Below are 16,496 nucleotides of genomic sequence, written 5' to 3' on the forward strand. Positions count from 1 at the left end.
AAGATCAGGTAGGTAGAGGCCAGTGATGCCTTGAAATGTCCTCTCATGCACAAGGCAGCTCTTGCACACAAATAATTACCCAACCCAAGGGATGCCAAGGGTGAGAGACTTTTTCTTAGCTATTTTCTAGGTTTGTCATGAGTTGGTTGAACCCCAGAGAGAGAATGTGACTTGTCATCCAGCTAATTAGTAGCAAAGACTAAATTAGATTCTAGTTTTCCTGACATTCAGAGACTAATTTATTCTGATAGGAATAACACTGCTATACATTTTAGTGGTCACAGAGATTTCTCCAATTTCCACTTTTGAGCTTGCTTGATGTGAAAATTAAATAATATAGAAAAAATTAAATAGAAAAATTAAATAATAGAATCATGAAAATGGGTCAACCAATCCTGATTATCAGACTCAATTTTCTGCAGTTTAAGCAGAATTACTAAAGAAATGGGATTGTTCCACTAAGTAGACACAGAAGGAGGAAGGACGGAGGAATTTGGAAAGAGCAGGGTTTTCGGACAAATGTTCAACTGGGTAAAGGACAAGGATTAACAAATAATCATTGAATCAGGATGTAAAAATTCACAAGAAGGGCATTCTTGTTCTTAATTTTTTTCATCATAAATCTAGGTCATCTTGCTTTATAAAACTAAACGTTCTACAGACTTAGATTAACCTGCAAGTTCTACACAGTGGCTCACAGAAGATTTTGCCTGCCCTTTGGAGCACAACAACCTTAAAGTAATATTGAAAAGTCAGTGGCGTCAACACTTGGCAACAAATCACAAAGCACTTCCGGAAGCAAGCACGAATGTGTGTGATATCTACCATCAAGATGTAAATTACAATTGTGTTTGGTAGGTATTGGTGGCTCTTTCCTCAGCAGGAGATGGAGATTTGGAGAAACAACTGCAGACGTGGAACTGTGCAGGTACATGTCCCTTTCACTGGTCATTGGGAATCCCAGGTCTGTGATCTTGCCAAATTTTCATTCACAACAATTGTGTATTGACTACTTGTCTAGAGAAAGCAACTTTGGCACAAATACCTATGTTTCCTCTGGCACTGCTCATAGTCTCAGATTATCTAAAATGGCACCATCACTTTTTTTTTTTTACCTTAGATCATTAACTTTTTTCCTATTATTATATACTCATGCCCTGGTTTTATAAATTCTTCATTTTTACATTTCTGTAATGATTGTGAACGTTATCAGAAACAAAACGAAGTTACTAATGTTAAGAAAACCTTGACAAACAGCGCTGAAAAAGCCACGAAGAGAAGGTTTTCATTCTTTTATGTCAGATAAGAAAAAAAGTTACAAAAAACATAATCTTGCACAAAAGTTATCACAGCATTATACAAAAAACTTCTGCAAGGACATCTGACCAGCAAGTGCCAGTTCAAACTTGGCCTGACGTCACCCTTGTTATTGATGTTTGTAGTGAATGATAAGTATTTTTAAAATTTATTTAATCCTTTTTATTGTTTTCTTAAAAAACCTTTGTCTTCCTTTATCTCCCTAAGTACATACGTGGTTTACTATGGTACACACATACCCATTACAAAACTTTATTCCCAAGTAAATATCTTTTATTTTAGAGTCTCTTTCTGTTTATTGAGTTGACACAATGTGTCCAAAAGCAGCTGAATGCACAACTCGAACTCTCATCCAAGTCCACAAAGAAGGCACTGATGTGAGTATTAAACAGATTTGTTTTTATTGTGCGAAGGATACATTTAAAAGTATTTTTCTGGTGACCTAGATGAGAGGATATGAGGCAGTGTGAGAAGATTTACAAGATCAGTGCTTAGTTTGTTAAAGGCTGTCACGCTCATAGTTCAACAGCTTAATTTAAGGTCCTAATGCGTTTATAAGCTACATGTTCCTTTCCATAGCTCCCTCCCATTGAAAGAGGTACAGTCAATTTAGCAAAAAGCCACTCCCACAAGTTTTAGGGCCACAGGACTGCCTACTAGATTCTAAGAAAAATGGCAAGTCATCCTCTTATCACAAGGTAACTGGTTAATATGTTCCTTTTCAAGGTTGGCAATAAAAGTTAAACATTTCAGCAGATTTTGCTCTCTTTACAAGTCAGCAGAAACTGGCTTTTTGAAGATGCTCACTTTTCATGACTTGAATGTAAGGACTAAGGCAGATGAGAAATCTCTGCTGGGAGCATAGCTGGGAAGGGATGTCCGTGAAGGGCAGGTTTATGGCCCTCTGGAAGGCTTCTCTTACTGGGTTGCCACATAAAATGCAGGGAACCCAGGAAAATGTGCAATTCAGGCAAATAATCAGTATCTTTTTAGTATGAGTATGTCCCAAGCACTGTAGGTAATGTGATTATACAAAAATAGTATTGATTGTTCATCTGAATTTCGTATTTACTTGGGTGTCTTGTATTTTATCTGCCAAATCTAGCCACTCTATTTGCATACTCTTTCCTCTCTGCATCACTCAGGTCATCCTTCCTGACCTCTGGGCCTTTGCACGTGGTAATTGTCCTGACTGGAATGCACTACTTTCACCTACTACGGTATTTTCTCTACTGTGTCTTCTTACCCTACGCTGTTTTCACATGACGTATTCAATATCAGCTTCCCCACTAGACCCTGAGCTCCTGAGGGAAAAGCCTTCTTCCCCTTGTTTAATTCCGTTCCTCATTGTCTGGCACAAAACCTGGTCATTGTAGGAGCTCCTAAAATATGAAAGTTTTAAAATTTACGTGGAAAAATTCTAGCAAATACAAAAGTAGACAGAATAATATAACAAAGTTGAAAGTACCCATGACCTGGATTCACCAATTGACAAAAACCTTTCTTCATCTACACCATGCAGTGGGTTATGTTGGCCCCCACAGAAGATAGGTCCATATCCAAACCCCTGGGTCCTGTAAATATGACCATATTTGGAAAAAGGCTCTTTGCAGATGAAGTTAAGGAACTTGAGATGAGACCATCCCGGTCTATCTAAATAGGCCCTAAATCCAATAAGAAGTGTGCCCACAACAGAGAAGACACAGACACACAGAGGGTGAGGTGCTGGAAGCCCCATGCAGAAAGTACAGTGATGTGGCCAAGATCCAAGAAAGTCCAGAAATGTCAACAGCCCCCAGAAGCTGTAAGAGGCAGGGAAGGATTGTTCCCTAGAGCTTCCAGGTGAATGTGGCCCTCACAACTTGACTTCAGATTTCTTGGCTTTCAGAATTTCTGTTGTTTCAAACCACCTTGTTTGTAGGAATCTGTGACAGGAGCCACAAGAAAACAGTACAAACTTCCACGTACTCCCCCAACTACCAAATGATTCTTTTGAAGCAATTTCCAGACAGCATATCATTTCTTCGGTAAATACCAGTATTTATCTCTAGAAAGGAAGAACTACTTGTTGAAACATAATCACACTGTTCTCTTATCATATTAAAATTCTATAATTTCCTAGATTCATCAAAACTTCAGCATTCTAGTTCATGTAACTGTCCCATACCCGCGCTTACAGTACAAAGGAGCAGACACAGTGGCCCTCAGGTGTTGTTAGAGGCTCAATGGGGCTGTGAGGAGGGCACAGAGAACAGCCCAATGCTCCTGAAAAGCAACGGGGTAGACTTAATTGTGGCCACTGGGAAGGAGCTTGCCAGGCAGGGCTAGCAGATGCACCCAGGCAGGAGGGCAAGAGGCCCCACCATGCTCAGAGGGTTGATTGGGCTGAAGATCAGGGAGTGAGGACGGGTGTGAGGATGCATTCTACATGCAGTCAGGACTCACTGAAGAATTCTGTGATATTCAGATTTGCATTTCAGAAAAACTACTCTGGTTGTAAGTGGGGAAGAGACTAGAGCAAAGTGTAGCTGCAGATAGGAAGCCTGTGTGTCTGTCTGCTCCCTCACCCACCTCTGCCAACTGTGGGGAAGCTCACTCTAACAGGAGAACTCAAATTGCAGAAGCCCAGGTGTCCTGGGAGAGAGTAACATTATAGGCCCAGTAGGGGCTGAAACTAGAAAGCACTCCTAATCGAAGCATTCTGGCACAATGACACACCAGGGAAAAATGATTTTGCATATAGTTATTTGTATGTAATTCACATATACCATCTGTATCTTGGCAGCCCAGGTCTGAGTGGCACTGAGGGAAGTGAGGGAAGGTTCATGCCTGGGACCCCACAGAGCCTTAAGGAGCAGAGTGAGGATGAACCAGGAGCACACACACTGTAAGGGACAACAGGGTGGCCTGAGGGCAGAGGATAGGTCTGCTTGCTCTTCAATATTTCCTTATCTCCTAGAAGACAGGAATCCACAGCAGACAGAATCGTCATTTTGAAAATGCAGGAGAAATAACGCTTTTATCAGAAATAAAATGACTGTCCAAGAAAAGAAGAAAATGTCTTTATGCCATTACCCAGAATGGTAACTCTTCTCCTGTGCATAGCTGAAAATGTCAGGAGCGCATTTCTACATTGATATTTTAATAGATTGTATGACAAATGTTACAGGATAATTCTTGGTAAAAATCAAACAAACCATATAACCTACATTTCCCATTTTACTAAATTTTAATTTCAAGAAAGAGACAGGTTAACAGGAGATTAGAAATCTGAATTCATATCAGATCCTAATGAAAAGGTTTAAATTTTAACTAAGTTGGCAAATAGGAGTTTTTATTACTTAATTAGCATGTAATTGGAAAGGGTTCATTAGCTTAACAAGAAGCACAGTCAACACTTAAGTAAAGCACTTCATTGTTGCAAACTTTAGAATATTGGTTTTGCATGTTCTTGGCCTCCATGACTGGTTTATTAAAACCTGAAAATCTTTCTGGCTTCTTCTAAAGCTTTTGCATCTGGGGGAGGTTTCCTTGGGCTGCCAGGCTGTAGAAACTTCTTCACTGTGGGCATGTTGCTGATTCTGGTTTTCAGGGCCTGTAATTCACAAAGCACAGCCTCAGAGCGAAGCCAAGGCCTGCCATCACCATTTATACCACCCAGGGAATCTGACCCCTCCTGCCAAAGACCAAGCGAGTCCCCTCCATCAGCACCAGCATGGAGGCAGAAACAGACACCCAGTGAGAAATGAAGATAAGAGGAAGGACATTTAGCTCACTTTATTTTCCCCAAAGATGTCTTAAACTTTTAATCAGTTCAGTCATCCCTATCTTTCTCCTTACATATTAATCCTATAGATTAGTGACTCTTGTATAAGACAAGAAAAAATAATGTGCCCATGAGATATCAACACAGATCAGTCTCTAAGCAGAAATGAAAATACGGAGAAATGAGTTAGAAAGTAAAATGTTATAGAAAATATTAAAGTCAAACCATGGGACCACCTTTTCTCAGTGAGAGATACAGGGTTGGGGGCAGTGTGGTTGGTGAGCTGTGCACGGAGGAACACAATTATCTGACAGCTCCTGCTGGCTACCCTGGCCAGAGCCTAAGGAAGGAACCAGATGGAAAGGGCCCTGCTCAGACCAACTCAGCGTGGGAACACAAGGACAGTCCTGGGATAAAGGGCACCACAGAAAACTCAGGAACAGACCACAGAGGAATGGGGGAGGGAGGAAGATGCTGGGCCCTGGGTCCTTTCCATGATAAAAGGTGAAATACTTTTCATCGGGTAGCATGAACCACGAATTTCCTTTCCATAACAAGAGTCTTTCATGCCTCAGAATTGGAATCTGGAAGCTCTATTTGGAGACCTGGGGGTAGTGAAGGCCTGAAAAAGGCTGGGGTCAGAACATGGCCAGTCCAAGGACCCAGATACTAGACCCCAAGATGGGACATGTGGAGCTGCCTCTCTGAGGGCTGTGAAATGGGTCACCTTCAGCAGAGGGAAGCTGGAGATAAGGCTGGAGTCAAGCTCTTCCACATAGTAGAGAAGTTCCACCAGGCTAATGTCAGCCCGGCTCAGCTTGTTGCCAACAAGGTAATCTTGTCCGTGGCTCTGTAACACCTGGAGAATTTGAGGCATCAGATCAGTAACACATGCCCACCCAGGCTGGGACCCCTGCTTCTCCCTGAGTCTTTCCAGCCTGACATTCCCACCTGTGTGGCCTAACTGGATGGTGTGAAGGTCCAGGCCTTTGTTTATGTTCCCTGATTGAGTGAGGGAGCAAGAATGTGGCTCTAGCTCTCTCCTCGGTTGGAGCCTAGGCTCCATTTTCTCTTCTCATTCCACATCACTGTGGCATCCACACCACCCACCCTGCTTGCATTTTCCACATGGGCCAGGGGTTTAGCACCTGCTGCTGCATGTTCTGTCTGCCCCAGGCCCTACAGTGTGTAGCCTTGACATTCAGGATGTGGCTCTACACTCTGCTCTCTTCCTCTCCAATCTGTCTTGGGCAACGACTCCACCTTCATGACAGCACTCTTCCTCCAGGAGTAGACTATTTCAGAGTCTTCATTTCTCCATATGTTCCATAGACTCAACAGCAACCTCTATGTGATGCAGAGCCTTCCACAGCCCACGTTCTACTTACAAACAAAATTTTGTTGAATAGAGAATTCTATACTGGAGTCTAGTAAATTGAAATTTGCTGGAAAATTATAACTTGGAGATAAGTGGTATCATTGTTCCTCTAAGTCAATTTTCATAAAATGCCTTGAGAGTCAGAGCGCTGCATTGGTGTTCAGGAAGTCTCACTGAAAGTGAAGGTCAGTGTCCCAGGAATGCCCAGCCACTATTTTTCTACTGGCCTCTAAACTCAGTGCCCCAAACTGCTGAACAGCTTCACCTACTTTTTCGAAGGCAGGGAAATAGCGATTTTTTGTTTTCTCTTTGATCAAGGCAATCTTGGCATCTTTTTCCTCAAGTCGACATAAGGGCAGATGAAGGATCATTTCATTCAAATCTGCCATACCTTCTGTATACATATCAATTCTGAAAGACAAAAACAGCCAAAGCATCAAATGCCTCTTGCCTTAGATTTTGTAGGTTTATAAAAACCTAAAAGAATAGAGGGTCAGATGGTGGCAAAGTAATTCATCTCCAGTGGGTGCCTTTTATATTCTAGTCAGTATGCTCTGATTTTTGCATGTATATTGACATTTCCTTCTTTCTTTCTTTCTTTTTTTTTTTTTTTTTTTTTTGTTTTGAGATGGAGTTTCCCTTGTTCTCCAAGCCAGGGTGAAGTTACACAATCTTGGCTCACTGCAACCTTCGCCTCCAGGGTTCAAGGGATTCTCCTGCCTCAGCCTCCTGAGTAGCTAAGATTACAGATGCCTTCCAATACGCTCAGATAATTTTTGTATTTTTAGTAGAGATAGGGTTTCGCCATGTTGGCCAGGCTGGTCACGAACTCCTGACCTCACGTGATCCACCCTCCTCGGCCTCCCAAAGTGCTAGGATTACAGGCGTGAGCCACAATTCCTGGCCGCCATTTATTTCTTAAAACAACTTATCGAGGTAGATATATCTCTAAAATCTTTGCTATGCACATGACCAAATACAGGTACCAAGAGCATCGGTGACCTGTCTACAGTCACAGTCATGAGAGAAATTGGTGGAATCACTGCCGGTACCCACTGATGCTGTGCCAGGATTGATCATCTTTATTATGGTTTGTTCTGTGCATAAATTTAGTGTGAGTCAAATGGCCAAAGACCTGCCTCCTGAGTAATCCCAAAAGAGTCCCTGGCATAGCCAACTCTGTCATGTTCCTCATCCTGTCTCATCATTTTACATCTCCCAGGCCCACTTCTATGCCCAATATTAGCAGTTTTTCCCATAACTCCCATGAAACATAATTCTACAGCCCTCCCCATGTGCTGTTGCCTGACTCTAGCCACACGTGCATTACTTGAGACCCCACCTAAAAGATCCCCTTCATTGGTGAAATTCTTTACACAGTTACAACCAGGACATATTTTAGGAGACCTTTTTTCTTTTGTGTTTAACTGGGTTTTCCACAGTACCTTTTAAAACAACAGTTTTATTGATGTGGAGTTACATATTATAGTTGTCACCCATTAAATTATACTATTCAGTCACTTTTAGTACATTTACAGAATTCTGCAAATACTATCACACTCTAATTCTAGAATATTTTTATCACCCTGATAAGGACATGTGTACCCACTGAGTATTATTTTTCTCCAAACCCCAAACCCTTTAGCTTCAGGCAACCACTAGTCTACTTGCTGCCCGAATATTCTAGACATTTCATACACACAGTCCTACAATATGTGGCCTTCTGTGTCTAATTTCTTTCACGTAACGTGTCTTTAAGGCTCAACTTTCTTGTAGCATGCATCAGTACTTCATTTCTTTTCATGACTAAATATTGTTCCATTGCATGGCTAAGGCACACTTTGTTCCTCCATTTATTGGTTGTTAGACATTTGGGTTGTTTCTACTTTTTGAATACCATGAAAATTGCTGTTATTTGCACTGTATGTTTATGTACAAGATTTGGTGTGGAAGTATTTTGATTCTTTTGGTATATACCTAGTAGAGGAGTTGCTGGGTCATTGGTAACTTTACATTAAACTTTTTGAAGTTTCACATAGGATGTTATTTAGAATCAGGCAGCCCTATCGCAACAGTGAGAAGACCCCATGGCTTTGCTGTTATTTTATAAATCTAGCTGCTTCAGCCTTGAATCAATGTGTCAGGGTAACCCCAGAGTTCTGGGTGCCAGCCTCTACTAGCCCTGCTCAAGTTTACCAGTCCATATAATTGGCTGGTAACTTGGGTTCCTGATCATCATTCTTGGAATTACTGGGACCTGATATTCAGCTTCTTTGCAATCTTCCCTCCCCAGGCCCTCATCTACAGACTCTCAAACATTCTATGCCTGTGCTAAGCTGTTGGCTGGAGTCCAGCCTCTGAAGGCCTGACCACCTGGAATCATGATTCCCCATTCTCCTCAGTTCATAGGGTTTATGAGTGTTTGGAAACCTTTGTCAGGGTGCTGGATCCATGGTCTGCATCCTCTTCTAGAATCACCCTCGCCTGAACCCTCCCCATGTTCACTGTTCCCTCATCTCCACGGGACTCTGCAATACTGGACCTCAGTATGTACGCCCCAGGCCCAGCCTGCTGCTAGTCATGATGCCCTGCCACGGTCCCACCCACTCAAGGAAGGACCTAAATCACTCTGTGTTCTCTGCGGATGGAAGAACAGAAAATATACCGTACAGGGCTCTCTCCTTTATGTCTTTCCCATAGAGGTTGTATTTGCTGGCAATGTAGTTGAGAATGGCTCTGGTCTGTACCAGCTTCATCCCGTCAATCTCAACCATTGGTACTTGCTGGAACATCAAACTCCCATCTTTAGAAAGAAGGAAAAAAAAAGGAGCGTGAAATTTCTATGAATCCCACTATTTCAGAAATAAAAGATGATAGTTGAAATGACTGAGGTTATAAAATGAAAAGAAATTATTGCCTATTAACCTCCAAAATGAAATAGTATTTTGATTTTAGCTGCCTGTAGTTCTTTTTCTGATCTGATTCCTTTTACCTTTTAGCCTGTTATTTCATCTATGCTTTTATTCCCCATCCAGGTACATAGTAGGTCCCTTGTATTTTTCTTGCATTGATTTATCTTCATGATATTTTAGGAAAAAGTTGAGACAGGTTACAATGGGAGTGCCAGGAAGATGTCATTTAAAATGAGAACTTCCCAGGGTAAGTCTCACAATATCCATGTCCTTTAAAGTAGGTTCTGAAACACGATTTTATGTAGAGGTCCCTTTCTGTGCTCTTCCAAGCCTACAATATTACTACAATATGACCTCGTCACATGACCCATGAAGGAAAACAACTCAAGGTAATGGCCAGATCTATTTCTATTCTTTCCGTCTTATTAATGTTCTTGTGTGTCCTTGGATGGGGAAGTCTGTGTGGGATCCTGAGCTGATGACCACAGCTCATTCACGGTGCCCCAAGCATGAAAACAAGGAAAGGGCATTCTCAGGGCACTGGGGATGGTTCCTCTAGCAAATACTCTGAGAGTCTGGCCTTTTAGCCTGGAGAGAGTTGCCAGATCTTGTCAGAGAGCCACATCCCTTCCACTTTAACCACTTTCTCCCTCTCCACCACCCCAACTACCACCCTACAAATAGGGTGGTAGTTGGCATCGCCTGGTGTTAAAATCTTCAACTATGGCCAGGCGCGGTGGCTCACGCCTGTAATCCCAGCACTTTGGGAGGCCGAGGCAGGCAGATCACGAGATCAGGAGATAGAGACCATCCCGGCTAACAAGGTGGAATCCCGTCTCTACTTAAAAAAAAAAAAAAAAAAAAAAAAAAACTAGCCTGGCATGGTGTCGGGCCCCCGTAGTCCCAGTTACTTGGGAGGCTGAGGCAGGAGAATGGCACATGAACCGGGAGGCGGAGCTGAGTGAGCGGAGATCGCGCCACTGGCACTTCAGCCTGACTGAGCTGGGGGACAGAGCGAGTCTCCCGTCTCATTAAAAAAAAAAAAAAAAAAAAAAAAATCTTCAACTGTACCTTCTCTACTGGATACCAGATACCCTCATCAGAGGCACTTAGAGACTTGATCTTACCATTTCTTAACTTTTCCAAATCTTCTGCAGTTTCTATAAATTTCTCTTCAAACTGGAAGCAGAAACAGTAAATGGGTTCTTGTTAGTTTGTTCCGTAGCATTATAGACTTGTGACCTTGAATGGCCCCCATCTGGTACATAATTTGGAGAACATAAGATTTCTGAGTTTGGCAGGGGACACAGAAGAAGTTCGTCATGGCTGCTTGGAAATTTAGATTAGATCCCTCAAGAAACAAACATGGGTCAGACCAATTAACTGCTCAGTCTTCTTTTTCATTTATTTATTTATTTTGAGACCAAGTCTTACTTTGTCGCCCAGGCTTGAGTACAGTGGTGTGATCACAGCTCATTGCAGCCTTGATCTACCAGGCCCAAGTGACCCTCCCACCTCAGCCACGTGAGTAGCTGGGACGATATTTATGCACCATCACATCCAGCTAATTTTTTATTTCTATTTTGTAGTGCTGGGGTCTCACTATGTGGTCTAGACTCATCTTGAACTCCTGGGTTCAAGCAATCCTCCCCCATCGGCCTCCCAAAGTGCTGGGATTAAAGGTGTGACCCACTGCTCCTGGCCTGCTCCGTCTTTTAGTTCACTTCCCCTCCCCACAGTCTCACAAATGTCCATGATTAGGGAGGGAATGTCACTGGAGAAAAGGCACTGAGCTGCAGAACTGATGTCTGGGTGACAGTGAAACAGGGTATTCATTTGTACAAAGAAAACAACCTGGAATGACAGTGTTTGGATTTCTTATGTGCTTGTTTCCTTATCTGATTGAGAAAGGGTGAGGCTAAAGTTTCAAGGCCTCGTGAAGCAATGGAGAAAGCGCCGTCCCAAGGTTCAGGTCCCCATGGCGCTGTGAAGCTGAAGGGGTGCACTAGAATTTCCCTTCACAGGACGCCACTTCACCTGAAACCCTCCTTTTCTGCTGACACCCGAGGGACAAGATCTTCTGAGTTTTTCCATTACTTTCCCTGGAGGAAAACCCTCAGGCAGTTACTGAGGGACTCTTGTCTGGACTGGGAAGTGTTTTTCTCAGTGACACCTCTAGAGGACAGCGCTAAGCGGAGTCCCACAGACACCTTCCAGCATTTCCTGCTCAAACACTGGAAGGATGGCCTGGTAGCACTGGGGAATGCTTGGGTGTTCTAGAAGCCCCCACCCCTGATTTTAATCACCTGTTTACTTATCTGAGTCCTCGTAGACATGTATGTAGTTTGCCTCAGGGCAGGAATTGTGTCTGCCTTGTTCACTGTCAATCCTCAAGACAGAACCTGGCACTTAGTAGGTGCACAACAAAATAGCTGCTGACTGAATATACTCAGTCTTTAACAGGCAGTTTGTTACAATCCACTCCCTCCCTGCCTTCATTGTGATTTATAGTTTATGTTTAATGGCACTTAGTTTCTTATGTACTTACCATTTTATTGTGTAAATTTCTCATATGTATATAAAATACACATAAAGTACAACAGTCCTCTTTGTTTCAATCATCTAGCTGCAATAATCCCCAACCCAAGCCAGTCTTTCATTTGTATGCCCAACTTCTCTCCTCCTCTAGTCATAATATGAAACAAATCTGAGGCATCATATTATCTCATCCTAAAGACTTTAGTGTGTATTTCTGAAACATAACAGAAACATCATACCTAACATCACAAAATCACACTAATAATTTAACAAAAATCCTTTAATATTATCTAATATTCAATCAATATTCAGGTTCCTGATTGTTATGTGTTGTAAGTTATATTTTATAGTTTGTTCAAACCCTAATGCAAATAAGTTCCACTCATTGTGATTAGTTGATGATTCTTTTCAAAATATATTTTCATTGTTCATGTCTTCTTTTTCATGTGCTCTTTGATGGACAGATTTTAAAATTTCATTTGGTAAAATCTGTCCATTTTAAAAAAATAACTGGGAATGTTTTTATTGGAGGCCAAAATATTCACAGGTCATCTAGTATGGAAGTCTCTTGGCTTACTAAAATATTTTGATACAATCAATTAGGTCCAACTTCAGATGACCTAACTCAGAACATACCTCCACTCCAGCTGCAGCCAAGAGCCACCGGATGGGCTCCATTCTGCCCCGTGCATTGAAGTAGTGAAGCTTGGGCTTCCCCGCCATGGTAACAGTCTCTTGGTTTCTCTAAAATGAATGAATGAACGCATGGATGGTTGAATGAATGAGTCTAGAGAAGCAAAATGCATGCTAGTATATATGTGGTGGAACAACAGGAGTGTCTTCCTTCTTCTTAGCAGGATTGTTTTCACCTGTGAATTCTGTTTGCACTAGACAGGTCCAACACCAATGTGACTTCACAGGGTCCCTCTGAGATTCTGAGGCTTTCCTGTGTAAGACCTTTGTTTTCATTTATTTATTTTTATGTTGGTCATTATTTCAGGCACTACTAACTTGCATTATGTTCCAACCTGTTTGGTGACTTCATGTGCCTTATAAAAACTGTATGTTCTATTGATATATCTAGCTCTCCCCTCAAAACTTCCCAAATTATAGAGATAGAAGGGATCTAGCTAGCTCTTCCTCCAGGTTTGTGCAATTTGCCAACTAGCTAGTTAGTGTCAAAGTCTGGATTAGAACCTAGGTCTTCTGACATTCAGACCAGTTTCTTCCTGTTTGCCTTATTATTGAATATTTACAGCCTGCAGAAGTTACCATTTTTGTGTCCCCCACCCCTCAAACTGTGAGCTCCTGGGCAGCAGAGAAGTTGTCATCGTCTTTAAGCACAGTGTAACACATTGCTCAAAGTTCAGTCCGTGCTTCATAGGATATAACATGGCTCGATATCTCAAGAGCAATCCTTTTTTATTTTTTTTTCCATTTGCCTCATAGGGGTCGCTGTTTTAGAATACAGTGTATACAGTAATTAAAAAACAAACCAGGGCTGGGCATGGTGGCCCAAACTTATAATCCCAGCACTTCGGAAGGCTGAGGAAGGAAGATTGCTTGAGCTCAGTTCAGGACTGGCTTGGGCAATTAAATAAAGTCTCTATTTAAAACAAAAAAATTAGCCAGGATTGGTGTTCCACACCTGTAGTCCCAGATACTCAGGAGGCTGAGGCAGGAAGATCACTTGAGGCCAAGATGTTAAGGCTGCAGTGAACCATGGTCACATCACTGCACTCCAGCCTGGGTGACAGAATGAGACTGTCTCAAAACTAACAAACAAAAACTGTGGGGGAAAAAAAAAAAAAAAAAAAAAAACAAGCTAGAATTATGGCAATAAAACAACCAATCCTGATTATGAAACCCACCAATCTGCTGTTTATAAAGAATGATCAAAGCAACCAAACTCTCCCACATAGCAGAAACATCATGACTACACAAAAAATTACTATAAAACATTGAGTAAGTGCTTTGGCAGGGTAGCGCAGGGTAATATTTAATTTGGCAGATAGGAAGAACTTGCACATAGAAGGACTTTGCACGTTCTGTTGGACAGGGAATATAACAGCTTAAGAGGGGGTTATTACTGTTCTTAGATCCACTTGCCTACTACCCTAAAAGTCCTATATATTTAGATTCACTTGCAATTTTGAGACTTTAAACCCTGTTTGCCCTTTGGTCCCAGATATGTTGAAGAAGAAGGAGGAGGATGAGGAGGAAGAAGAGGCGGGAGAGGAAAAGAGGGGGAGGAAGGAAAAAGAGGGCAAAGAGAACAAATAGAAGGAGGGAAGAAGGAGGAGAAGAAGAAGGAAAAACAGCATGCTACTTGGTGCTCAGTCACAAAATCACTTGTATGAGCAATAAACTAATCTGTGTAAAATCAATGATGGAAGTGTAAATTTAGATCCTGACTGGCAAGCATTGATGATTGGTTTCCCATTTGGAAGTACCAGTCCTAGAGGAATACAACCATCCAGATGTATTTTCTTTTCACTGATCAAGTGGTGCTCCCAAATGTGTGACCCTGCCAACTTTAAATCTAGTATAATTGCGTGTTGACTCCTGTATGAATCACATGAATACATGTTTTTAAGAAACAGCTTTACCATAAGCAAGCTGCAGCATGTGGCCTGTCACTGATGTGGTTGTATCTTCAGATTGCCCACAATGATACCACTCTCACTTTTCTCATATCATCAAATTCTTTGCCCTTGTTTTCTAATCGTTGAATATTATTTTTCTTTACCGACATGTCCTTCAGGAACTAACAAACAATGCTTAAGTTGTCTCCTAAGCACACACAAAAGCAGCAAGGACATAAAGTACTCACATAAACTAACAAATTTAAAATTGTTTTTCCTTAGTGAAGTAGACATGAGAACATTTACGAAGATTTTTAAGGTCAATACTAACCTGATTAAAGTCCAGCTGGTCTCCGCTCAGCTTCTCAAGGCCACCTCCTGATGTACATGTTAGGCGGTTTAAATACTATGACAACTGCCTTCTGAAGAGGGTGGAGTCTAGTTGGGAGCGGCCACTCCCACACCCTTTAGTCTCCAGAGTTCCAAGCTCTGCTGGGAAGAAAATGACAGCAATTAATTTCAAGGCTATCCATAAAAGCACAAAAAGATTTCAGATCTATTTGGCTGCCTCAGAAGGTCACTGGGGACCAGTATCCTGTAAACACTGCTTAAGGAGGATCTGTTTAAATAGGCTGCAGTTTTATGACAGATGAGAAAACATTGTGGAGAGAGGAGGAAAGTGTCATAAGAGGGTGATGTCAGGAAAGAGGATAGGGAGATTTGGTAGAGCATGGGGAGATTGCCTTCTAAATTTGTTTAAAAAGACTAAATTACAAATAATGTCACAAAGTTTTATAGGCCCAAAGAATCTGGCTGAGTTGTCCTTGCCCTGGGCAGACAAAAGACCTCAGCTGCTTTCCCTGAGGTCATTTGCAGATTTTTCTCTATGATGTACAAGCTAGCCTTTATCGCTAGCCCAAGGCTCTGCATGCCGTTTCTTCTGTTTGGTGCACTCTTTTCTCCCCTGCTCCCAGGCATCCTGTGCTTCCTCTGTCACGTCACTCTTTCTACACTCCCTGAGCGTCATGTCTGCTTTCCCCCTGTTGACTGTGAGCTCCTTGAGGCAGGGCCTCAAGTCCTGGTTGTTAGCCAAGTCCCCATGGCTAACCACAGTGCCTGGCATATAAAAAGGGCTTAATACATGTATATGTAATTTCTATTTTTCTAAAGGATATTGTCTGACATACATGAATCTAGAAAGAACACTACAAAGCCTTGATGTACCCATCACCTTGCTTCAACAATTATTGACAATATTTGAAGCAAATATCAGACTTAGTTTTTTTCCTCAATAATCTAATGTGTATCTTTCAGACTTTTGCAGGGGGGGGGGGTGGAATTATTTATGTAACAGAAAAATTGCAAAACTAGTACAAGTTTCCCAAATACCCCTCACCCAGCATCCTCGAATGTTACCATCTTATGTAACTATAGTACAATGATGGAAACCAGGAATTTAACATTGATACACTATTGACTAAACTCCAGGCCTTACTTGAATTTCACCAGTTTTTCAATCGGTATCTTTTTTCTAGCCCAGGATCCCACCCAGGACCCCAGCACCACATTTCATTGTCACATCTCCTTAGTTACCTCCAATCTATGGCAGTTCCTCAGTCTTTTCTTGTCTTTCATGATGGCGGCACTTTTGAAGAGTAATGGTCAATTATTTTGTGGAACGTACCTCAATTTGGGTCTATCTGATGTTTTCTCATGACTTGATTGATGACACACAGTTTTTGCAAAATGTCACAGCAGTTGTTCCAGTCTCAGCTTATCATTTCCACACATAATTTCATATCCAAGACATAGTATGTCTTATTCATTGTGATCTTAACCTTAATCCCTTGATTAAAGTAGTGTCTGCCAGGTTCATCAACTGTAATATTACTATTTATCCCTTTGGAATTCATAAATATCTTGTGGAAGATACTTTGTGACTATAAAAATATTCAGTTTCAAAATAAGCTTCTACTCACTAACTTGAGCATCCATTATGG

General features: G+C 41.7%; 1 protein-coding gene across 1 annotated transcript; it reads right to left on the reverse strand.

The window, feature by feature from the left end:
* Positions 1 to 4,630: 4,630 nt before the first annotated feature.
* LOC108519319 (glutathione S-transferase A3) lies at positions 4,631 to 14,916 on the reverse strand. The gene is made up of 7 exons (XM_017858240.1): positions 14,828 to 14,916; positions 12,548 to 12,655; positions 10,501 to 10,552; positions 9,132 to 9,264; positions 6,731 to 6,872; positions 5,811 to 5,942; positions 4,631 to 4,912 (listed from the first exon to the last, which is right to left on the reverse strand). The coding sequence occupies exons 2-7, from the start codon at positions 12,632 to 12,634 to the stop codon at positions 4,790 to 4,792; spliced, it is 669 nt and encodes a 222-aa protein (XP_017713729.1). The 5' UTR covers positions 12,635 to 12,655; positions 14,828 to 14,916; the 3' UTR covers positions 4,631 to 4,789.
* Positions 14,917 to 16,496: the final 1,580 nt, after the last annotated feature.

This window comes from Rhinopithecus bieti, unplaced genomic scaffold (genome assembly GCF_001698545.2).
Source record: "Rhinopithecus bieti isolate Rb0 unplaced genomic scaffold, ASM169854v2 scaffold_48474, whole genome shotgun sequence".
NCBI classification, from domain to species: Eukaryota; Metazoa; Chordata; class Mammalia; order Primates; family Cercopithecidae; genus Rhinopithecus; species Rhinopithecus bieti.